The sequence below is a fragment of the Solanum verrucosum genome, unplaced genomic scaffold (assembly GCF_900185275.1).
Source record: "Solanum verrucosum unplaced genomic scaffold, falcon-dt-bn FXZP01000060.1, whole genome shotgun sequence".
NCBI classification, from domain to species: domain Eukaryota; kingdom Viridiplantae; phylum Streptophyta; class Magnoliopsida; order Solanales; family Solanaceae; genus Solanum; species Solanum verrucosum.
The window spans coordinates 4716264-4742523 of NW_026020129.1; the positions used below are offsets into that span (position 1 = coordinate 4716264).

At 33.3% G+C, this 26260-nt stretch overlaps 5 protein-coding genes and 4 non-coding genes across 9 annotated transcripts in view; 3 read left to right on the forward strand and 6 right to left on the reverse strand.

Moving 5' to 3' along the window:
* LOC125827213 (40S ribosomal protein S30) overlaps positions 1–15638 on the reverse strand; it is a 359593-nt gene extending 343955 nt beyond the window's left edge. The window contains exon 1 of the mRNA XM_049506575.1: positions 15634–15638. Coding sequence (XP_049362532.1) covers positions 15634–15637 — 4 coding nt within the window. The 5' untranslated portion in view covers position 15638. The remainder of the gene's footprint in view (positions 1–15633) is intronic.
* Positions 6620–10693, forward strand: LOC125827195 (uncharacterized). Its single transcript, XM_049506558.1, has 7 exons — positions 6620–6769; positions 6859–6948; positions 7035–7189; positions 7990–8110; positions 10040–10159; positions 10240–10310; positions 10404–10693. The coding sequence occupies exons 1-7, from the start codon at positions 6662–6664 to the stop codon at positions 10651–10653; spliced, it is 915 nt and encodes a 304-aa protein (XP_049362515.1). The 5' UTR covers positions 6620–6661; the 3' UTR covers positions 10654–10693.
* Positions 10776–10847, reverse strand: TRNAW-CCA (transfer RNA tryptophan (anticodon CCA)). The gene has a single exon. It is a non-coding gene; the product is annotated as a tRNA-Trp (tRNA).
* On the reverse strand, positions 12165–12236 carry TRNAW-CCA (transfer RNA tryptophan (anticodon CCA)). Its single transcript has one exon. It is a non-coding gene; the product is annotated as a tRNA-Trp (tRNA).
* On the forward strand, positions 13498–14838 carry LOC125827204 (probable aspartic proteinase GIP2). The gene has a single exon (XM_049506566.1). The coding sequence runs from the start codon at positions 13513–13515 to the stop codon at positions 14836–14838; it is 1326 nt and encodes a 441-aa protein (XP_049362523.1). The 5' UTR covers positions 13498–13512.
* TRNAW-CCA (transfer RNA tryptophan (anticodon CCA)) lies at positions 15471–15542 on the reverse strand. The gene has a single exon. It is a non-coding gene; the product is annotated as a tRNA-Trp (tRNA).
* Positions 15639–16611: 973 nt separating the features above from the next.
* LOC125827185 (probable aspartic proteinase GIP2) lies at positions 16612–17946 on the reverse strand. The gene has a single exon (XM_049506546.1). The coding sequence runs from the start codon at positions 17944–17946 to the stop codon at positions 16612–16614; it is 1335 nt and encodes a 444-aa protein (XP_049362503.1).
* Positions 17947–22327: 4381 nt separating this feature from the next.
* Positions 22328–22399, reverse strand: TRNAW-CCA (transfer RNA tryptophan (anticodon CCA)). Its single transcript has one exon. It is a non-coding gene; the product is annotated as a tRNA-Trp (tRNA).
* Positions 22400–24020: 1621 nt separating this feature from the next.
* Positions 24021–25349, forward strand: LOC125827186 (probable aspartic proteinase GIP2). The gene has a single exon (XM_049506547.1). It carries the CDS (start codon positions 24021–24023, stop codon positions 25347–25349), a length of 1329 nt encoding a protein of 442 aa, XP_049362504.1.
* The last annotated feature ends 911 nt before the right edge of the window (positions 25350–26260 follow it).

A 26260-nucleotide genomic window follows, 5' to 3' on the forward strand; every position in this document is an offset into this window, starting at 1 on the left:
ACACAAATTATTTGGTGGCCAATAATATATCCATGGAAAGCCCTTTGAGTTAGCTATCTAACGCACTTCGTTTCACCTTATTCGGAGTTCGGACGAAGAAGTTATGCCCATTTTCGTAAAGTCTGTCCGGCAGAAAATCCAAATTCCAGTAGCTGATTTTACTGTTCATCTACTGTTCACCCGCCTGTTTTTTTTTCTAAGTGTTGGACCCTTTTTTTCAAAGGACTTATATTAATTCCTAGATACCATAATCCAATTCCCATCCCAAAAAAAAACATTTCCCTCTCTACAATCCTCCATTTAAGAAGAAGAAGAAGTGGGAGCTAGGGCTTTGGATTCAAGGCTTTCTTCATCAATTTTCGTGGGAGATCATAGCAAAGGTATGGGGGTCTTGATCCTTGTCTAATTTTCCATACAAGGAGCCAAATCCAAAGTTACTTCAAAATATGAAAAATCTAGGTTTTCACTCAATCTCATGGGTTCTTCCATCAAATGGTTTTAAAAGGTTTCTAATGGCACTTTATGGTTATATTGTTGTTGTATTGACGATTTAAGATGAAAATACTCCATGAACCCATGATTTCTCTCTATTCCTAGTTTATGCCTTTATGAAGTGGTTGCTAGATAATGAATGTATATGAATCAAACTTGTTTAAAGGTTTTTAGATTGTTGAAGTATGTCATTACCCATGCTTATTTTATGGTGTATTGTTGGTGTATTGGTATGTGAGGCTTATGGCCTTAAAGGCATAGTATGAGAAATTGGAGTGTTATCATGACATTATATGAATGAGAATCCAATGAAGATAATGTGATCATGTTATGAATGTAAAGGTGTTGTTGTAGGTTGTTCACTGTTTTGGTTGCATAATTACTACCCTAATTTCCATGCTCTTTGATTTCATTACATGCCTTCAAGGTGTTTGACAAAATGTCCAACTATGGAGAATTGATAAATTGATGTTTTAAAGCTTGAGTTATGAGATGTATGGAACTTCAAAGATGTGTTGATGACAAACTAAGCTTGTGTATATGTTCATTCCATACGTGAGATTGCATTAGAGCCTAATGAGAATTTCCTATATAAAGTGTTGCATGACCATGCCCGGTCCGGGGGAAAAGAACCGAACAACCATGTGAGAGGTTTATATCTCACCACCTAGGATGTTTGGGGTGTGACCAACATCAACCATGTGAGAGGTTTATATCTCACCACCTAGGATGTTTGGGGTGTGACCAACATCAACCATGTGAGAGGTTTATATCTCACCACCTAGGATGTTTGGGGTGTGACCAACATCAACCATGTGAGAGGTTTATATCTCACCACCTAGGATGCTTGGGGTGTGACCAACATCAACCATGTGAGAGGTTTATATCTCACCACCCAGGATGCTTGGGGTGTGACCAACATCAACCATGTGAGGGGTTTATACCTTGCCACCAGGGTGTCCGGGTGTGAACGGCATCCCCCATCCTAAGTTGGGGTTATAGATTGGTTGGATCATGCATACACATATGATATCTACTATTAGTATAGATTTACTTAAACATGTTTTGACTTCACTTTGATCATGCATCCTCATATTGTTATTCATAATGCCTATGAAACTATTTCTTGTATTTCGATTGTGTCCTTGTTTATTGTTGTGTTGCACCCCGCATACTTAGTACATTCCAAGTACTAACGCATATTTTGCCTACATGATGTCACCATGTAGGGACCGGAGCTACTCTTGATCCTTCTCTCCATTCACGTGGCTAGTACGACGCTTATCCGAGTTTGTTGGTGAGTCCTCAATAATTCGAGGGCTATGTTATGTTTCTTACTCCTATGTTTTGAGACTTTAGCTTGCAATTGTATTTTAACTATGAGGGGAGCCGGTAATATGTCATGGCCCCCGTCCTATCTATGTATGTAGAGGTGTGAGTTGGACAAGTATTTTGTAAACGAGCTTGACTCTTATTCTATGATGTCATTTTGAAATGGTTTGCCTTAGTCCCTATTTCCCTTTAATTAATGTTGAATGTACTTCCGCGATCGATGAAGTGTGATGACAAGTTTGAGAGGCTTGTTTGGGGTTCCTTCGGGTTCCTCATTCGCCATGTCACGTCTAGGCCCTAGGCTTGGGTCGTGACAAGTACATTAAGCTAATTCAATATCTTTTTCCTTTAAGGTTACCGTGTCAGAACGTGACACTCCGATCCAATTATACCGTGTCGGAACGTGACACTTCGATCCAAAAATACCGTGTCGGAACGTGACATTTCGATCCAAAAATACCGTGTCGGAACGTGACACTCCGATCCAAAAATACCGTGTCGGAACGTGACACTCCGATCCAATAATATTATTAATTTATCATTTATTATCACTACTTTTCCGTTCATTAATAATATTACATCAAGCCTTCTTTATTCAAGGCATAACTTCAATAGAGAGGTGTTCAGATTATAAATCTCACGGTCTCAGGATTTTAGACCAATCACAACCACACAATCAAGCCACACAATCACACAGTTAAGTACATAGAGAACTTCACAATATCAGTCAATGCATATCAATCGCTATTAAGAGTTTATCTATCAAATAGAACAAACCATAACCTACCTCCACCGAAGAACCGAAGTCAAGCAAACTACTTCTCCAATGCTTTTCCCTTCCTCAATGCCTCTGAACCTTTCCAATCTATCAAATATATTTATGCATAATTTGTAAGTTAGCGAGTCCATAAACACTCATATTATTTTATGTCTAGCCTAAACCCAAAAACTCACCTAATTCTATAACCAATTTCCTAAAGTTCAAACCTATGGGTAAGTCTTAATTCCTCCCATTAGCACATCTCTAATGGAATTTAAATAATTCGATGGACCTAATATTTAATTACCTATCTCAATATATCAAAATATAGTTTATAATATAATAACAAAATTGTAATGTTTAAACGTTAAAGCCACTGGTTACGGAACCAGTGGCAGCGAACACTCCAACAATATACTCTACACTTTTATATCCTTAAATCACCATTGTTAAATTATTAACTTCCTCACTTTCATCCAAAGTCCCAATCAATCAGTGATACAAATTCATGCATATTACCACTATTCCTTTCTTATCTTCTTGTCTATCCTTAATTATTTTTATACCAACACCATTCTGCACTAAATTTCAGCATATAACAATATACTCCTACCACATTACAGTAACCTGTACCAATAAAATGATTACAACTCCTTAACCAACTAACAATACCTTGTACACGAGTCACAATTTTATATCATTGTTCTAAACATAACTTTTGTTGTGTGTAGTAGCCATTACTTGATAATAAATTATGATATAAACTCCATACGCATGCTACCATTGTGGAATCAACAAAGAGTCACGACAATTTCAACCAACAATTAATGAGGCAAATAACGCTAAGCATGATTCATTACCAATCAAAGGTGTCCTACATCAGGCGGGATATATATATGTATATATAGTCAACTTTATACTCAGAAGTTAGATGCACTTTGATGAATTAAAGTTACCTCGATGTTGTTCTTCACTGGTATACGCCGCAACTACTGTTTTCTCCCCAATTTTTCCTTCTTTGCTATAATTTATTTATTACCCTAATTCTTATATAACCAATTATAAAAAGTGGTACAAGTGACCCACTATTTATTTTACTATTATTTTCTTTAACCACCAACTAAGTAATTTATTAAAATTACCCCACTAATTTCATATTGTAGTTACGAATAGTCCAAAATACCCATTTAGAATTTATCGGAAAAGTCTTTTATGAAATAAAACGCTCTAGTACTCAAAACGAGCAAATGGGTCGTTACAGTTCTAGTTTTGTGAATTGAGATAGAGAAGTTTCTTGTGAAATTTAACCATTCTCAAGCAAGTTCTAGTACGAATGTCAATCCTTCTAGTCTTATAGATGACCTTAATTTAGATTCACTTGAAGCCGATCCAGGAAAAAGGGTACCAATTGCTCACTATAACCCTCAACTAAAGGATGAAGTGAGGAAACATTATATTCAAAAAGGGCCTTGTCAACCAAAAATGGATTCATATCCTCCAATTGAAATTGGAAAAAGAATGCGTCAATTTTGTAAAATTTGGTTTGAAGGTCCATATTCTAAATGGTTGGAGTATAGCGTGGAGAAAGATTATGTCTATTGTCTATGTTGTTATTTATTCAAAGATGATTTTTTCCATGGAAGTACAAGTGAGTTTTACACAAAAACGGGTTTTAGGAGTTGGAATAGGGCACTTGAAAGATTCTGTAAACATGTTGGTGATGTTAATAATATTTATGACAAATGTTTCAACAAGATGCTAGATTTGTCAAATCATCATCAATCAATTCAAGTTGTTATTAATAAGCATTCTCAAAAGTTAAAAAATGAGTATCGAATGCGTTTGGAAGCCTCAATTGATGTGTCAAGACTTCTTTTGCAATATGGATTACCTTTTCGAGGTCATGATGAAAGTGAATCTTCAATTAATCAAGGCTTCTTTCTAGGATTTTTGCGATGGCACGGGGACAAACATCCGGATGTTGGAAAAGTGATATTGGAAAATGCCCCACAAAATGATACATTGACTTGTCCTATGATTCAAAAAAATATTGCTAATGCTTGTGCAAAAGAAACATTGAAAGCAATAATTGGGGACTTGAATGGAGATTACTTTGGTATAATAGTTGATGAGTCAAAAGACATCTCTCACAAAGAACAAATGGCTCTTGTTTTGCGTTTTGTTAATAAGAATGGTGAAGTAGTTGAACGATTTATCGGTCTTGTCCATGTTAGTGATACATCGGCATGTTCATTGAAGAAAGCGATTTATTTTTTGCTTTCCGTTCACTCATTAAGTCTATCCAAAATACGTGGACAAGGTTATGATGGGGCAAGTAATATGAAAGGAGAGATAAATGAACTCAAAACTTTGATTATGAAAGATAGTCCATCGGCATATTACATTCATTGTTTTGCTCATCAATTGCAACTAACACTAGTGGCTATTGCTAAAAAACATTTGGATGTTGAAGACTTTTTTTTTATCATGTTAGTAATGTGTTGAATGTTGTTGGAGGATCTTTCAAGCGTAGAGACTTACTTCGTGATCACCAAGCCAAAAAGTTAGAGCAATTATTTGAATCCGGTGAAGTTCAAAAAGGCCAAGAATTACATCAAGAACGTGGGCTTCAAAGACCAGGTGATACTCGTTGGGGATCACATTTCAAAACTTTAGATAACTTTATTGTTATTTTCTCATCTATTGTTCATGTTCTTGAAGTGATTGAACTTGAAGGGTCCACATCAAGTGATAGAAATCAAGCGGAGTATCTTTTGACAAAGATTAAAACATTTAATTTTTTTTTTGTGCTTCACTTGATGTTGAAAGTATTGGCAATGTCAAATGAGTTGAGTAAGATTTTACAAAAAAAAAATCAAGATATGAGGGAAAATGGATGGGAATCTTTGTTAGATGATGTTTCCTCATTTTGTGATGTGCATGATATCTTGATCCCCAAGTTAGATGAGTCTTATTTTCCCGGAAAGTCAAAACGTAAGTCTTCGGGTGTTAGTTATGCGCACCACTTGCGTGTTGAAGTCTTTTTTGCTTTCATTGATGTGCAACTTCAAGAACTTAATGACCGTTTTGATGTAGTGAGTAGTGATTTGCTTCTTGGGATGGGTAGCTTGAATCCGGTCAATTCTTTCTCTAATTTTGACAAAGGTAAAATCATGACTTTAGCAAAGTGTTATCCAAGTGAGTTTGATGATGGAAAAATTCGAGATTTGAGCTATCAACTCGATACTTTCATTATTCATATGCAAAGTGGTAATCCCAAGTTCTCCAACTTGCAAAGAATTCGTGATTTGGCGAAGGCATTGGTTGAAACAAATCTTGCGGAGACTTATTCACTTGTTTATTTACTTGTAAAGTTAACTTTGATTTTACCTGTTGCTACGGCAACTGTGGAGAGAGCATTTTCGTCAATGAAGCACATAAAAAATGAAGTGCGGAATAGTATTGGTAATCAATATTTAAATGATTGTCTAGTGTGTTACATAGAGTGTGATGTGTTTATAAATGTTAGTAATGATGTCATTATCGATCGTTTTCAGAATATGAAAACTCGTCGAGGACAATTGTAAATGAATGTTGAATATTTATAATATTAGTAAATAGTAATATTATTGAAAGTTTTAAATTTGTTAACTTCATGCTTTTAGTGTGGAGTGTGGATTTGTAATATCTTATTATTTATATTTTATTGATTGCTTTATGATATATATCGAAAAGACGAATAATTTAATCAAATATAAAATTAATTTAATCGATAAGTTTATTTGGTACCCACGGACTCTAAATCTTGGATCCGCCACTGAATAAAATGGAAAAAAAAATCCAAAAATATAAAAATAAAAATTCTCATCACCAAATAGGTCCTAAAATTGCATTATTTGGACAAATAATGAAGTGTATAGTGCTCTTTGTGAAAATGTCAGGATGATTATGAGTATAAACACAAAGATAAAGGTCTATTTTGAACATTTAGGAAAATAAAATTTAATAATGAAATCCCCTCTCTGCTCTCTCCTTCTTCAGCCAGTGTTCTCCTAGTTCTAATTTGGCGGGAAAAAGATGAGCTCGTCGGCGGTTGAGCCGGAATCTCCCGATCTAGTGTGCCAGCTTGACAACGTTCAAGGCGTCGTCGATGCTCTCACTTCCGTTCGCTGGAAACGCCAACAGGTTCCTTCTTCAGCTTCTTTTGCACAACAAAATACTCCTAAAATTCCAATTCGGTATCAATAGTTTTCTGTTTTCTCCATAACTGTCAGGATGCAGTATTGGAGTTATCGGAACACGGCATAGTGTTGATTGTTGAGGAAACCGCTTGTCTTCAGGCCAAAGTTTACTTGCAACGAGAGGTTTTGAATTTCTCAGTTTATTATATTAAGTGATGTGAATTTGTAGTCTTCTGATACTGAATTAGGCGTTTATTATTATTGTGTAGTTATTTGTTCGGTATGAATATAGCGCAGAAGGAAGGCCACGTTTTGGAGTGAGCTTAGGGTTATTTGTTGATTGTCTGAATACATTTTCAGCTCAAGGACATTCAAGTGCTATTGAACTACGCTATCCTGGTCCTGATATGCAGCTTCTTCTCAAGTAATTATCCTCCAAGCCTCGTTTTCTATAATTAGTTTGTCGAATAGCTTTTGGCACCTCCATGGCAGTTGTATGATTGTTGAAAATGCTCCATTGGTCTATCTAGGGTTGTTTAATCAAATGCATTTTCAATTGACTAGATAGAGTACAATTTGAAAAATTGACCGGGTGAATTAAGACCAAAAAGACGAAGAAGAGAGAAAAAATGGCATCTTTAGTTATTTGCCGCCTCACTTTCCCATGTGAGGACAGGGGCAGATCTAACATTTGAAGTTAATGGGTGCACCTCTTGATATAATGTGCATATTTTTAAAAGTTTCTTTAAAATTTCTATATATGTTTATAGTAGTCGAGTATGATACAGTGAGCGCACTGCTAATATGCTGGATCCACCTTTGGTCTCGAGGTCATACCAACTTACATGGCATTTTAATTAGCATAAATGTGAATTAGTGATAGAACAAGTCTTTTTTTTTTACATTTATGTGCATGGCTTTCTATACTACCGTTTATTGAGCGGAAGTCTAGAAAGACCTCAATAAAGAGATAAAGTGAAATGGTAGTTGTCAATGTTTAAGTAATTGAGTAGTTTTACCCTTAAATCAATGTTGATGAACATTCTTTACAAGTTTTGTTATATGTGTTAGCCTTCCCTTGACTGATAGAGGAGTTCTGCAGAATCTAGGAAGCAAATCACTTTATCTTTAGGCACATTTTTGCTTATTCCCAAGTCTTCTTTCACTGGATGGAGCACCATTGACTAGCTTTAAAGTTTTGTAACTTATTTTTTCCGGGGTTAGGTCTGTTGAATCTTCAGATTCTTGTACTTATGCGGAAATCAGAACAAGGATTCCTGATACAATATCATGGGACTACAATTTTGAACCTGCTGGAAGTACTCCTCTCAGTTTTACTGTGAAGGTAAATATTCGCTTTGGCAGCAATTAAAGCTAGTAGATCCAGGTATATGGCCATTGGTGACCACCAGCTCTACAAAACGCATGTATCTGTATGCTTCACATCTTATGCTTTCACACTAGACAGGATGGACTAAAGATCATATAAGTATCATAAGTCACTTAGAGGAACTCGCTCTTGTTTCCTAATATTTACTGAAAATTGGAATTCTGCAATTGTTCTTTTATTTAGTCTTGGGAAATAAATGCTATCTATCAGGTTAGTGTGTATATCAAGCTAACTGAGTGAATCTGGTTGTAGGCAGGCTTTCTTTGATGTTTGTTATAAAGCTTGGCTTCAGTTTCTTCCTAAGAGCTGAGGAATAGAAAAGGTCTTAAAACATTTTACTGTCTAGTCTGTATTCAAGCAAAGTATATGTTCTTTCTCCCAGGACTGTACAGTAGGTATTATTTCATTATTGTTCTACTCTTTTATCATTTGAGGAAAGGTCGCAGGGAAACTTCCACAAGGAAACTTGTCAAATATCCTAAAATGTTAATATTTCATCCATACTTCCGTTTTGTGATAGATTGGTTATTCCAATACTTTGACATGGAACTTATGCCTCTTTTTGTTGCACGAGGAAGAGTTCACTATATGTTTTGCATGCCATAAATGGAGTACTTTTGCTGGTTTTGTTTATTTCAGGCCTTGAGTGCTAGGTTATTGTAAGTGGTAAAAAAAAATCACAGACAAATTCCCTGATTTTTATATGTTGAAAGATCAATATAAAAGGTTCTTTTTGTTGGTAGAGTTAGAAACCATTAGCTTTCAGAATTCCCGGCTCAAAACACCATTACATTTAGTTGACTGCGGAAGGCCTAGGCAAAAAATAAATTTGGAGTGAGAAGTTTTTGCATTTGTCTAGTATTTTACTTCTCCAGCAATCTGAGATTGTGAACACCTGAACAGGTGGCTACTTTAGTATCACAAATTCAGCTTAGTCTGCTCGTGCACTACACACACTATCAAACTAACCCCATTTCCAGTTCCTTGTTCTATAGAACTTTAAACTTGAAATTTAGGTTTAGTATCTTGACGACATTTGATTAGTTGAGCGTGAATGAGAAATTATCTGTCTCCATATGGTACGCCTCTTTCAGGAGGCTGCATCTGGAAATATAACCTAATTTTCTGGTATTATATATTGTGGACTTTTTGTCCCTGATACTGAAACAAATGTGTGCTAGCCCATCAACCAAATTCTCTGCTAATGATGCCCCAGAAGCAGCTGCTTGGGTTCAAAATTGTTGTTTCCTATTTTAACTAAATTTGTCAGTGACCCTGGTCATTTGCAGAAGCTATCAACAAATCCAAGGGTAGTGCTCCGTTCTTCTGGTTTCCTCTCCATATTCTCTCTTAAGTTTGTTCAAAAAGGAGGGAAAGGGAAAGAAAGGTAGGTTAATAGCGAGAAGGAATAAAGAAGAGGAATTGAAGGAGACCAATTTTAATTATTTAGTTTGGTTCAAGGGGATTTGAAGAGGGAAGAAAGTTATATCCGTTGCCTTCCTCTCGAAGTAAAGTTGTACTCTTCTTCCATGCTTTTGAAGTTAAACAAGTCACCCCAGAAGTAAAATTTGTTTTATTCCTCCTCTTACACTACTTGTGTTTCTAAATGGGTAAAGCAAAAATCAAAAAGAAAACTTAGAAGTTTCACTGATTTTGTCAATTGTTGGCTTGCTGGTAATTTCAAGTCCCATGAGTAGAGCTTAAGCAACCTTTCTGAAGTTATCTTCAAATTTATGTAAGTGTAAAGTGCAGTGAATTCATACATGAAATGTATTTTCTGTCCATTCTATGACAAAGTTGTTGGCAAAACGGATTGTGATTGGTTGAAGTCTCATTCCTTTACCATTGAGCTAATTATCACCATATCATTGGTTCAATTGATAGTCTGCAGCTCTAAAGGAAGCCATTGATGACCTTGAGTGGCCAGGATCAAGCATTCATCTTATCCTACAGCCTACACCACCATCAGTTACCTTTAGAGGTGAAGGCCATGGTGACTTACAGGTACAGCTTGACCTGATATTTTAGTAGTATTCTATCCTCATGCTATCTACCCTCATCTGTTTTTGCATTCATTTTTGCAGATAGACTTTATGTGCCAAGCAAACACGGATCTTCTGGTTGCATTTCATTGTGATCGGGAAGTCTCTCACAGGTTTCTCTCCTCCGACTGAGTGTGAAGTAAGAAGCCACATGCTTTACATTTGTGCTTGACTATATGATCTGATCAAGACCTTCACATGGACAGGTATAAATACAAATTTCTCCGTGCTACAACCTCAAACATACCCAGCAGTGTCATTCGGGATAATCGAGGAAGTAAACTGACCATTGGTAGAGGGGGAATGCTCAAAGTTCAGCATCTGGTCTCAGTTGCAAAACCAGCAATACCACAGCCGCATGTTGATTCTGCCGGCTATCAGCAACCCAGCCGTATTGCTTATATTGAATTCTTTGTCAAGCCAGAGGTAGATGAAGACGATGCGAATGATACATAGATGATAGGAGTCTCTTGCTTAACAAAATTAGTTGCTAAATTTTCTTATTGAAGGGGAGATTGGCAGGTAGATTTAATGTCTATTGGGGCAAAAAAGTAGGGACCGAATTATTTCGGGGAGTTTGAACCCGACGTGAATCGAACACGCAACCTTCTGATCTGGAGTCAGACGCGCTACCATTGCGCCACGGATCCCTGTTGGTTTAAAAAGCAATTAATTTAATTTATACAACACAACATTAGCATGTTATGTCAAAAAATATTTCGTTTATAACCCAGGTCCCAGCGACTGTCTAAGCCTTATAAATTTATTTAAGTTTAGGATATTTATACTGATTTAAGGTTAAGTTTATCATTTTAAATAGGATTATAGTTAGAGCGTACAAAAGGTATGTACTCTATAATTTGAATCAAGACTTAAAAGTTAATTTTTCATGATCACTCATCTAATAACTTTTAGGATACAAAAAAGTACGTACTTTGTAGTTTGAATCGAAACTTTAAGTTAATTTCTCAAAAAGTAAATCAATTTTGTTTTGTAGGACATAAAAGTCATTCGACTAATGGTAATATTCTTAGAAAGTCACTCAATTTTGTTTTGTAACACAAATTTCACTCAACTATTGTCATTTCACCTAAAAGTTATTGGACTAAGATTTGTTGGAAACCAAAATTGGCCGCATATGTGTTTGTCCAAGATATGTCAAAATTGATTTGACTTGCAATTCAGGCACATTGCTCTTTTATCCCAGTCAAGAAAGTTGTTCGCTAGGAAAGAAGATGAAGCCTTTTTAATGAATTAAGTAGTACTAATTAACTGGGAACCTTAATTCTTAAAACAAATTAAAGTTGTAATTATTTGGAATTATACAGTTAATTAAACCTAGGCTTCAAAATGGGTCATTATTTGGAATTATATAGTATAAAGTTATGAGTATTTTAGTAAGGAATGTTTGAGTGGATTTTTCTCGCAAGTTTGGTCAAAGTAATGGCCAATGGCTGCCTAGTAAGCTCCAAAGTATTGTGTTTAGAGCTTCACAAAACCAATTTAAAATCTTCTTTCATACCAAACAAATTTTTAAATCTCTAAATTTTGTATCTAAATCTGGGATCTTTCTTCTGACTTTGACAAGGCAAGTGCAGAATAACGTATTTATATTTTTTGTAGAATTTTGATAAAGACAATTCTATTAGAATTAGAGAAATCAGAAAATCATGGATCGAGGGGCACATAAAATGCTTATATCCAACTACCGTCTACAAAGAAGTGTAATTCATTTGTATATATAAAATAGATTTTTATCGACCAATATTAATGATTTTCTATGAGAAATTATAAAAGTTTACTTTTATTTATTATAATTATGATGTTCGGATTAGCTAGCACGTATCTGATATTTGTTACCTAACTTATCCAAACAGGCCATTAAAGTGGCTACTGCCTACTAAACACACAAAAAAAACCGATTAAAAAACAAAACAAATAAAGGGACCGAAATATTTCGGGATTTTTGAACCCGACGTGAATCGAACACGCAACCTTCTGATCTGGAGTCAGACGCGCTACCATTGCGCCACGGATCCCCGTTGTCTATAAATACAATTATTTAATATATAATACTTAATAACTCAGAAGAAATGTATGGCGATGGCATAAAATTAGACAGATCAGCCAATGAACTTTTTAGGATATTTTATCTTCAACTATATATATACACTAACACTTCCCGGCGCGAAACCGAACTTAGTCGGGCTTCAATGTAGGTATCGGACACTAGGTGAGAAACAAAAAAAAAATATAAATAATTCTGCATTTCATATTTTTGTTATGAAGCTAGCTGGGAATAAGCCAATCTGCATGAAATATAACTTAGATCCATTTTGTTAATGCGTTCAAATTATAGGAAAAACTGTCGGTGCATCTGAATAATATTAGTACATAAGAAAAACGTGGAGAGTCGAAAAAAAATAATAATATAACTTACCCAATTTGGTGGTATTTTGTTTTCTTTCTTTCAAGGAGTTCTCTTTGTTTGATAAATATAAAGTGTGGTACACTACATAAAATTCATCTTCACATCTGGAAATATGCATCTTCATTCAAATATGTATATAATAATCCCCATGGATTAGAGCGCTATATTCAAATATCCACATGGGTGATGGGTTGCATTATTGTTCAAGGATATATTATAATAATAAACTTCTTTCTTTTTTTCATTCAAGATTCGATATCTATATTGATGTCCGATTAAATTCTTACTCACATTGAGAAATGCCATATTAGAGGAGAAAACGTACTTTAACAAAGACGACTCTATATCTAACTGAACTCAAATTTGAGACTTTTGATTAAAGAATACCTAAATACTCCACCTCGTTCCTAGTTATAAGCATAGGCGAACCCAGGATTTAAATACTTCGGATGCACCAATAAACTTAAAATAAAAACAAAGAAATAGGGTTCTAGCTGGATTCAAACCCCTAGTCTTGTGGACAATTTCTCTAGCTTGTACCAGTGGCACAAGGGAAATCTTATACTCCTCATGCGTGCATTGTTAGTTATATTCTAGTTTTTGTCAGTTTCTCAAGATAAATATACATATATATAGACGTGATTTTTTTCGAAGTTAACGAATGCACGTGCAAAATTTTGGTGATCCACCTCTTATAAGTTGCTTCAACTTTCATATGCTCCCTCCAAGAAACTTCACTATTGGAAAGGCTCATGAATATTTCCACACATGAATAAACATTAATTATAATAAAAATAAGTGCCAACTCAAAATTCAAACTAGCTAGCTATAAATAAATTCCCAACATATCCAATATTTTCACACTAAAATCATTCAAATTCCCAATGTATTCCTCTAGCTACTATCCCTTTCATTTTTGTTTTCTTCTCATCATATCATCAACTTGTCTAGCTCAAACAAATTTCCATCCTAAAACATTATTCCTTGCAGTGAAACAAGACCCTTCAACTCTACAATACATCACAGAAATTCACCAACGAACACCTCTAGTCCCCGTTAAACTCGCAGTCCATATTGGTAGCGAAAATCTATGGGTGGATTGCGAAACGGGCTTTAAAAGCTCAACGTACAAGCCCGCTCGTTGCGATTCAAGGCAATGCAATCTCGCAAGATCAATAGCTTGCGGAGATTGTAATACCGAAAATACAACCCGGCCCGGTTGCAACGACAATGTGTGCTACAACATTGTGTCCAATCCGGCTATGAATACTTTCTTTTCTGGTGGTGAAATCGCGGAGGATGTTTTGACAATCCAATCCATTAACGGTTCCATTCCGGGCCCTGAATCCCGCGGGCCCGTTGTAACTGTCTCGAATTTTATCTTCAGCTGCTCTCCATCATATTTCACCCAAAATTTAGGCAAAAATGTTAAAGGAATGATTGGATTTGGTCAGCAAAGTCCAGTATCGTTTGTTACTCAACTTGCATCAGCTTTTAAATTCAGTAGACAATTTGCTATTTGCTTGAGCTCATCAACTCAACAAAACGGAATCATTTTTATTGGGCATAGGCCTTATATCTTTGCACTAGGCTTTGACGCCTCGAGAGATCTAATCTATACACCTATTATAACCCACCCGAATTTTTTTCTCATCAATCGCGGTTCACCAGAGTATTATATTCAAGTTACGTCCATTACAATTAATGAAAAAACATTGGCATTGAACAAAACATTGCTCTCGTTGGATGAGAATGAAGAAAACGGGACGAAATTCAGCACGGCCGTTCCTTATACTGTATTGGAGCCTTCTATTTACAATGTTGTGAGTAAAGCTTTTATTAGTGAAATGCCGAAAGATGTGAAGACTGTACCTGCAGTGCAGCCTTTTAAAACTTGTTTTGACTCAACATATGTTGGTATGTCACGCCTTGGATATAATGCACCTAAAATTGATTTGATTCTCCATAAGCCAAATGTGCGTTGGACTATTACTGGAGCTAATTCGTTGGTAAAAGTTAGCGATCGCGTAGTATGTTTAGCGTTTGTTGAACGAAATCAAACGTTTGGACAGGCGATTGTTATTGGTGGGTTTCAAATGCATGACAATCTTGTGGAATTTGATCTTGCTAGAAGAAGAATTGGGTTTAGTAACTCGTTATATTTCCATCAGACTACGTGTTCGAATCAATTTTATACTATGGGAAATTAAGGGGTTTTTTTTTTTTTGTTCAATAAGCTTCATGTTTGATGATCTTTTAAATCATGATTTAGTGGATTATGTGTTATATAATGTAGTGTGTGCGCCATGTGAAGCTGATCACTAACATCTTCATATTCTTATTAATGGAAGTTGTATTGTCTCAAAATTCGTGTGTTTCTCTTTTACACGCGTCTCTTAACAAAATATTAGTTACAACCACAACCAATTCTTAAGTAGCCACAACCCCTATTGTGTTAACCTTTACCGTCAAATGTCAGCATCACTAACTACAATCATTATCATAACAACCGACAATCACCACCATCATTCATTACTATTTATCGATAACTAATAATTTATCATACCACCATCATTCAACATCATTTTCATCGGCATCCATAAATTGTAAACCACCAACCATATAACTTTTTAAAAGTTTTGTTATAATTTGTACTCCTACAACTAAGTAGATCAATTTAATATTTTATTTAATAATTTTTAAATAAAAACAAATTTTACATATTTAGATGCTAGAAAACAAACTTTAATCTCAACAAAAATAAATGATGTCTAATATAGTATTAAATATAAACAAAAATATGAGAAAAAAAAGTATAGGGACCGAATTATTTCGGGGCTTTTGAACCCGACGTGAATCGAACACGCAACCTTCTGATCTGGAGTCAGACGCGCTACCATTGCGCCACGGATCCCTGATGCAATAAAAACATAATTAATAATATATTACCTATAATCCATATAGTGGTTGTCTCGTTTTTCTTTTTTATAATCAATATAGGATACTCATTGTTGATAAAATAATTTGAATTGTTTATTGTAAATTGCAATTTGTTTTGGAGATTTTACCTTCTTTATCTTATTTTGAATTACCGACCTATTCTAAATGGAAAGAGCATTTTGAATTCAAAAGAAAATAACTTTGATAATAATTACATAGTTTTTATATCATAAGAAGACCATCCTTCAATATTTTGGTCATAATTAATCTTAGTTAGAACTTAGAAGGTTTGGCAAAATTTTCAACTAGTATTGAGGTTAGGAACATATACGTCCTCAATGTTAGTCTAAGATATAAATTAATATATATATATATATATATATATATATAGAGAGAGAGAGAGAGAGAAACAATATCAAAAATGCGAAAACTAAGACATGATTGCCAGCATTATTTATGTACCACAAATTACAATTACAATTAATGACAAAAATGAACTTGGTTATCTTTTAAGTAGATTCAAGCCTACTGTGACATAATCTATATTGATCGAGTACTATATTTTTTTATTTGTCTTTTTCAGGATATATAGTCCAATAACGTGGTACAGTTCAAACAACTTCAGATTAGTTGAAGAGTACAAAGTTCCATCATTAGAATACATTCCTTCAACATATAAATTACTCTCTAATTTTGTATAATAAATTAGTTGAAGACTTAGAAAGTTTTTTCTCAGCCTAAACTTTCTTTTTCATTATACTAACCTCAATACAAACGCAATATAATACTTCGTTCTCATCTTTCTTCACTTTATATATTTTCTTGTACATGAAAGAAAGTAAGACCATCACTATTAAAATGTTACGAGAACCAACAAAGTATCTTAATTGAATTACCGAAAATCATGAATACATGAAGCTTATTGAACAAGAAATTGAAAACCAATTTAGGGCCTTATCATCTTCATATTTTTTGAAGATTCCCGCCTTAAATCAGATTTGAAAGATCATCAAACACGAAATTTAAGAAAATAGAACGACCTCTTAAGAAGTATAGAATTGATCTGAACACATAGTCTGACGGAAAAAAAGAGAGTTAGTAAACCCAATTCTTCTTCTAGCTAGATCAAATTCCACAAGATTGTTCTGCATTTGATAACTACCGATAACAATCGCTTCTCCCGTTTCTTTTTTCCCTTCAACAAACGCTAGGCAAAACACTCCCTGGTTTACTAATAACAATGAATTCGCTCCAGTAATTGTCCAAAACACATTTGGATTATGGAGAACAAAATAAATTCCAGGTGCATTGTAGCCCAGGCCCAGGGGTGATATACCAATAAACGAAGAGTTAAAACAAGTTTTAAAAGGTGCCACTGGAGATACAGTTTTCACATTTTTCGGCATTTCACTAATAAAAGCTTTACTTACGGCCCTGTAAATAGAAGGCTCCAATTCAGTATAAGGAACGGCCGTACTGATTCTCGTCCCGCCTAATGAGAGTAATGTGTTGTTCAATTGCAAAGTTTTCGCGTTAACTCTAATGGAAGAAACTTGAATGTAATACTCTGGTGAGGCGCGAATTATAGGTGTATAGAAAAGATCTTGCGAAGCATCAAAGCCAAATGCAAAGAGATAAGGCCTATGCCCAATAAAAATGATTCCGTTTTCTTGAGGTGATGAACTTAAGCAAATAGCAAATTGTCTGCTGAATTTAAAAGCTGATGCAAGTTGAGTAACAAACGATACTGGACTTTGCTGTCCAAATCCAATCATTCCTTTAACATCTTCGCCTAATTTTTGGGTTAAAAAAGATGGAGAACAGCTGAAGATAAACTTCGGGATAGTTACAACGGGCCCGCGGGATTCAGGGCCCGTATTGGATCCGTTAACAGATTGGATCGTCAAAACATCCTCCGCGATTTCAGCACCAGAGTAGAAAGTATTATTCATAGCCGGGTTGGACACAATGTTATAACACGCATTGTTGTTGCAACCGGGCCGGGTTTTATTTTTGGTTTTACAATCTCCGCAAGATGTTGATCTTGCGAGATTGCATTGCCTTGAATTGCAATGAGCGGGCTTGTACGTTGAGCTTTTGAAGCCCGTTTCGCAATCCACCCATACGTTTTCGCCACCAACATGGACCGCGAGTTTAACGGGGACTAGAGGTGTTCGTTGCTGAATTTCTGTGATGTATTGTAGAGTAGAAGGATCTTGTTTCACTGCAAGGAAGAATGCTTTAGGATGGAAATTGGTTTGAGCTAGACAAGTTGATGATATGATGAAAAGAAAACAAATATGGAAGAGATAGTAGCTAGAGGAATACATTGGGAATTTGAATGATTTTAGTGTGTAAATATTGGACATGATAGACATCTATTTATACTTAATAGTTATACCTACTTCGTTTCAATTCAATTTGATCGTCTTAGTTTCATTTTTACTTTGCTTTAAAATGAAATATTTTTTTTGTATTTTTTTAATTTCAAATTCTCGCGTGACATGTTTACAATCATACAAGTATTTCCTTTGTCTTCCTAGAACGTGTTGCTTTCAATATCATCAATTTATCATAAGTAAATTCTTTAATAGCATAACTGCATAAGGATGTATCTTTCCAGATCTGAAGATGAATTTTAAATGGGTTAAAAAATTCCACTCGCTTAATCGTAATTGTTTGTAGTCATCATTCTTGTTAACTCAATATATAATTAATATTTTTTAGTGTTAGAATCCATTTTATAAAGGATAAACTACATTATTAGACATACATCACTACTATATATACTAATATTATCTTTACTTTCAAACAATTACATATATTACCACTTTTAATATTTTGTACCATATATTAATATATTATTTGAAGATACAATTAGATTATTAGATACCCACATACCTTAAAACTATGATTGATTAATTATCTGCTTAATTAACTCTTTCACTCCAAATCAACCACTATCTCTTAATTCTCCCCTCCCATATTTATCACTCAATTATGTCTCCTCCTTTATGATTCAGGAATTTCATTCCAATAATAGCTAATCTACTCTCTTCTTCTCAAGATATCATCACCATGGCCGACAAATTCTCCTGAACCCAAATATTATTATGTATTGTTCATTTATAACTAGATCAAATCAAAGTAACTGCTACAGAGAAAACTTTAATTCAAAGTGGGTCTTGATTGTTTGTCTCCGGAAGAAATGGATCTTAGTTTTGATTATGTTATGCCACAACGCAAAAGGATCAAAGGGAGTATTGTAGAGAGCTTTTGTTTGTTGGTGTTCTTCTAAGGCTTTCTTTGGTTACCGTGACATGGATTTGGTAGTACCAATATTACTTTGATATAGCCCTTGAAACATGTGTATCCATAATTAGATGTATATGCTTTTTCTTTTTGTATATTCCATATTTAGATACACATAATTAGATGTATATGCTTACTATGTATTCGAGATACATGTTTTTGGATATAACATATGCAATTGATACTTGATACATCAAATTAGTACTAGATACATATAAAAGATACATGAAATTAATATTTTATATATATATATATACATAAAATTAATACTAGATACCTATAACAAATACATGAAATTAATTCTAGATACTTCTATGATACATATGAATGTACTTGCAGGACACTCATGTATCTATGTGTTTAGTTTGTTGGATACATCATATATTGATATAGATACATCAAATTAATGAATTTATTATTTTAAGAGTAATAATTTGAAATTAATCAAATTGCATTACCAAGATATACATGTTTTTATCTTATATTAATAATATATATTAATGAATTTACTATTTCAAAGAATAATAAAATGAAATTAATTATCTATGTATTTTGAAAATCCTCAATTACTCCTCTAATTAAGGAAATTAGTTCCAACCAATTAATTTAAATAAATAAATTTTGTATCTCAATTTTAAAATTCGGCAAATACTGCATGTATCTCATGGATTCAGACTCATGTATCCTAAGCATAAAATATGGTACAGGAAGTAATATTTGAAACTATTGAGAATCTTAATAATTAAGACCTAAACTAGTGAGATTTATGTGGTTTGCCCTTTTATAAATAGGGCCCACAGTTCATATTTATCAAGGACTAGGTCAAAGTCAAACTAAGGAAGCTCAATTTGCTATACTATATTTCGCTAGCATTTGACGATAGATTTTCAAATATTTTTGGCAAATATTATTTGGATGAAAATTTGGATGAAATTCCATCATGTTTTTTTGCCATATATTTGAGAAATATATTTTTCTTTTTTAAGAAATATAATTTATACCCATAAGTTTTAAAAACTATCAAAACTAACCATAAAGTTTGTATTACATAACAAGATAGAAACATCAACGTAACAGGATTCATGACTTCTACAACAAGTCAAGTAAATCTTCGTTGCCAGTGTCCATGACATTGGAGCAATGTAGTAGTTCGGAGTGAGTGCAACAAACATCATTCCATATATCGTGAAGTAGATGATCAAACACATGATTTCATTACCCTGAGATGATTGTTCGTCATTTTCGTCAACAACCATATCATCACTTTTATATTCACTGAATATTCCATCACTGCTTTGGTGTTCACGTAAAAAAATTATGTAATACAACACAACAACTACTATAGAGGATGTTTTGTAAAAGATAAAAGTTTGATGTAGAATTTGAATTTTTAAAAGCTCTCAAATAATGAGATTTGACCCAAATACTAATTTTTTCTAGTATTTGGAAATTTGAGTTATTTGCCAAATAATGACAAATTGTATGGACAAACACTGTTTGCCAAATTTCCCCCCAATTTTACTTGGAAAATTTATGGCCAAACGGGTTCATTTGTCTCCTTCGGAGAGATTTGATTCTGTAGTCTTTTACAAACTAGTATTTTAGTTTTACGTTCTTTGGTAAGAAATTTGGAAAAATAATAATTCTAACTTCTAATTTGTAAGTGGTCATGATAAAACATTTTCATTCCTATTTTACTAATGTTATTTATATTTAAACGCATAACAAAGTGGATCTAAGTTATATATTAACTTTTTCTAAATTATACAAACGTAGTAGTAAACCTTATGTACATGTTGGTACCAATGCAACTAATTTAGAATTGAAACCTAGTTTCTACCTTAAAATTTGTGCACTATATAGTACTGTAGTATATATTTCTTTTAAATCGTGGCGATATACTTTTATATTTTCACAAAGACAACAAACGCATCATCGTTTCAGACTCCACTTAAAATTTTACATTTTGATCCACTATTTTTTTGCCATCATATTCAATCGTATTATTAAGTATTAATAAGGGAACAACTTCATACACTTCTCTCGGTTTCCTCGAATATATATGCAGCAAAGAGTAACTGTAATATTTCTATTTATTGCACATAAATTATACAATAAATTATTGCGCACAAAGTCTCGGCTCATACTACATAGGAGTAATATTATAAAATTGACTGGACCAATTTTGCTGAGGGAAACATCACATATATTGATCAGATGCGAAATTAGTATAGTAATAAGTTTTTCAAAATAAGAAATTAGTGACACATAAAATTTTATAGTAAAGCAACAAAAATATCATGTTAATCCATTTAACTATAAATTAGCAACGAAACTAAATTTATAAATCAAGGGCTATTTTATTAATTTAGAAAATAGTTTAAGTTATTTTATTTGTCTTGAGGCTCGATTAAATTAAAACAGAATTCGTGCATGGCAGGATTTTCAATTTTCATTCTCAAGAACTCGAATACGAGACTTTAATTAAAAATGGAAAAACCTCAATCATTCCACTATAACTTATATCGATAGTTTAAGTTACTTGATGTCATTCAGATATAAACATTTTTATAGAAGTAATAAATATATTGATAACCTACAAAAGAAGGTAGCTTGGTAACCATTTGGAACTGGTCAAATTATATGCACACAATTGCAATTTGCAACTTTCTTTGTTGGGCAACAAATTAAATCTTAATTAGAAGTAGAGTAATAATTAACGGGAAAGAAATTAAAGGGGACCTAGTCAAATATCTATCCACATGCGTGCTTAACTATCGTTATGTCTTTGCACTTGGCTTTGATGCCTCGCGATATCTTATTTATACACTTATCGTAAACCATTTAATTTTTTTTTAATCATCAATCGTGCCTCGCTAGATTATTATATTCAAGTTTCGTCCATTACAATTAACGAAAAATTATTGGCATTGAACAAAACATTGCTCTCGTTAGATGAAAATGAAGAAGCCGGGACTTACATTGTATTATATTGGAGCCTTCTATTTACAGAGTTGTAAAGTATTTATTAGTAAAATGCCGAAAGATGTGAAGACTGTAACCGCGGTGTAACCTTCTAAAATTTGTTTCAACTCCACGTTGCACTGCGGTTACAATGCACCTACAATCACCACTATCAACCAACAATATTTTCAAACGACATCCAAAACAATCAACCACCATCACGACCACCACCAACCATATAACTTTTTAAATGTTTCGTTATAATATACTCCTAATACTTATTAGATTAATTCAATATTTCATTTAAATTTTATATTGTTTAATTTTTTAAATAAAGATAATCTTTTACATATTTAGATGTTGAGACAACAAATCATAATAAAAATAAATGCGCAAGGTCTAATATAAGATTATTTAAGATACAAATCTTTTACAAGAAAACACAAAAAAAAAAGTATAGGGACCGAATTATTTCGGGGGTTTTGAACCCGACGTGAATCGAACACGCAACCTTCTGATCTGGAGTCAGACGCGCTACCATTGCGCCACGGATCCCTGTTGTATTTAGAACATATTTTTTATTTTATAACTCAATATTTAATTTTGTTCAATATATCATAATTATTATTGATAAAATAATTTCAACTGTTAAATGTAAATTGCAAGAATGGAGATTTTACCTTCTTTATCCATTATTGAACTGACTACCTATTCTAAGTAAGAAAACTTTTTGAATTTGAAAAAAAATAACTTTGTTGGTAATTGCATATTATTTATTTTATCAGAAGATTGTCCTTCAATATTTGGTCATTGTTAATATTGGACAAAACATATACATACTCAATATCAGTTTAAGATTTGTATTTAGATAAATATATTTTAGAATAGTTGTTGAATGTATTACTCCTATATAGTATAAGCCAAGACTTTGTGCGCAATAATTTATATAATTTATGTGCAACAAATATAAATTATATTATAGAGTATTATCCTAAGCATTTATTACTCTTGAAGTAAGTGGAAGTACTTTTTGTCCATCAAACGGAACTTCCTAAGGTTCTATCCATTTTTAGGTGTCTGGTTGTCACATTTGAAAGAATCGAATTAATCCTTATTTTACTTAATTAATTAATGTAGAAAATAGTTCAAGTTACTTTTATTAAAAAAATTCATCTGGCTCAGCTCATATCTGATTCAACTAAATTTCGAATCGTGCATTGCAAGTTTTTTAATTTCCATTCTTAGGAACTCAAATACGAGACCTTTGGTTAAATTAAGAGTGAAGTAATTTCAATTATCCCACCACAACTCATGTCAGTAGTTTTAAGTTACTTGAATGTCAACTAGACATAAATATTCTTATGAAAGTACTTTGGAACTGGTCAAATTCTATGGACACAAGGAAGAAAGATCTGCAATTTGCAACTTACTTTGTTGGGCAGCAAATTAAAGCTTAATTAGAAGTACAGTAATAATAATTAACAGAAAATGAATAAACTAAAGGGGAGTTAGTCAAATTCCACATGGGTCGCATAACTGGCGTTATAATCTAAGTACACTAAAAAAGTTGTTGAGAGTGAAAGCAATATGTTGGTTTAGTTTAAGTCCTATAAACCATCGATAAATAATGTTTAACTCATTCAAATGATATTTACCGGTAAACCTTCTTCAAATCGTGAAATTTAAAATCTTAAAAATAGGATATATATGTTACATGTCCATTTTAGGCTAAAAAATCACGCTTGTTTAACCGATTAATTAGCTAGCAATATTTCATAAATAAATTGCATATTTTAGCCTAGAGGTGACAAAATTAGTCCATGAAAATTTGTCCATGTTTGTGCGATCTGATTATCGATTTGCTCATTTAATAGCTTAGATCATTTCATTTCAGTTCAATTCATTTCAACTTGTCAAAGCTTGAGCTTATATATAGCTCAAATCCATTAATGAGATATCATGTCAAAATATTTTTTAAAAAACATTTTTTATTTGATATATTATAAAAAGTAAGAGTTGGGTCAGATGGTCAATAACTCGCCCATTTATTAACTCAACTCATTTTGACATGCAGGCTAACCTATTTATTTGGCACCTCTAACTTTAGCCTATAAATACATGCCTAAGATATGTCCAAATATTTTGTTTACATTCTTTCTCCTTATTCTACAAAATCATGAAATTGTCTCCTATGTCACCCTCCAAGTACTATCTTTTTCACTTTTGTTTTCTTCTCATCACATCCACTACTTTATCAAAATCCAATTTCCACCCCAAAACTTTATTCCTATTAGTCAAGAAAGATCCATCTAGCCTACAATACATTACTCAAATTCACCAAAGAACTCCTCTTGTCCCTCTTAAATTAGCCCTCAATCTTGGTGGTGAAAGCCTATGGGTTGATTGTGAAAATGACCACAAAAGCTCAACGTACAAGCCCGCACGTTGCGAATCAGCGCAATGTGAACTTGCTTGGTCAACATCATGTGGAAATTGTTATGTAAATAACAACACATTACTACCAATTTGCAACTCATGCTATAACGTTGTTTCAAATCCTGTTACCTCCACTGGAGGTGAAATCGCAGAGGATGTTTTGGCAATCCAATCAATTAACGGGTCAATTCCAGGACCTGTTGCAATTGTCCCAAATTTCATCTTTAGTTGTCCTACTACATCCAATTTAACACAAAATTTAGGCAAAAATGTTAAAGGAATGGTTGGTTTTGGGCAGCAAAGTCCAGTATCATTTGCTACTCAATTTGCATCAATTTTCAAATTCAGCAGACAATTTGCCATTTGTTTGAGCTCATCAACTAAACGAAACGGTGTAATTTTCATCGGACATAGCCCTTATTTCATCAGCCTTGCATTTGATGCATCGCGAGATCTAATCTACACACCTATAATCACCCAACAACGTTTCATCTCTATTACCTACCCACATTATGTACGCATCATTCGCCCCTCACCAGAGTATTACATTCAAGTTACTTCCGTTAGAATTAACGGAAAAACTTTACCATTAAACAAAACACTACTCTCATTAGACGAAAACGAAGAAGGTGGAACGAGAATCAGCACGGACGTTCCGTACACCGAATTAGAGCCTTCTATTTACAATATCGTAAGTAAAGCTTTTATTACTGAAATGCCAAAAGAAGTTAAAAAGGTACCCGCAGTGCAACCTTTTAAAACTTGTTTCGACTCGACATATATTGGTGTGTCACGCCTAGGTTACGATGCACCTGAAATTAATCTCGTATTTCAAAAACCAAATGTTTATTGGACGATTATCGGAGCGAATTCGCTAGTAAAAGTTAAGGAAGGTGTTATATGTCTAGCATTTGTTGAACGAAAAAAAACAACGGGACAAGCAATTGTTGTTGGTGGATATCAAATGCAAGACAATCTTATAGAATTTGATTTATCAAGAAGCAGAATTGGTTTTAGTAACTCACTTTTTTATCGTCAAACTATGTGTGCAAATCATAATTATGCTTAGAGAAATTGTCATTTGTGATTCTTGTTAGCTTAAATAATCGTCATTTTAATTTTCTGTATATTTTATTTTATTGAATAATCTTCATATACAGTTGCAATTATCTTCAAAGATGTGAAGATGTTTCCTCAATATATAAGCTAAATGTTATGATAGTACTGTTTGTCATCATCATTTTTTTTTTTCAAATAGCTGGTCTGATTTACTGTTTATATTTCTAAACCAATATGTATATAATTATACACTTATTACATACATATATTTATATATTTATTACATTTAATAATTCAAACAATCCGATGAACGGCTATTTAAGTTAACTCGAGAAGCGTTCAGCCAAAACAAAAAGTTAACTCGAGAAACAAACTCTTTTTCTTTAATGGGCTGTAAAGATAAAAGAAAATGTGGGCCGTCAGTGCACAAAATGGTTAAGTTTTAACGTAAATAGGAAAATTACGCGGTTAATCAAACTTATACTACTTAATTACTCATCATAGTTATAGTTTGCTATAATTACCACTCGCGACTAACATTACACATTAATTACATGGGCTGACTTCGAGTTTGTATAATTAGTCACGTTTATATATGTATAATTCGCCACATTTGTATAATTCGCAGCTAACAATTCTTTGTTTGATTTGTATTTGTATACGATTGTTTGTATTTGTATATGACGATGATTTCCTTTGGTTTTTCAGTTTTGTCATCATATACATTCAATCTTTTTGTGTATAACTTTTTAAAGTTTGTATAAACGTGTAGTTTTTGGATTTTGTATAATATAATTTATATAATGTAATTTGTAAAATATATTTTGAATAATTGTTTAAAGTTCATACATTTATGTTTGTATCAATTTGTTATTTCGAGTTTTATTATATTTGTATAATTCCAGACTTTATATTACCCCA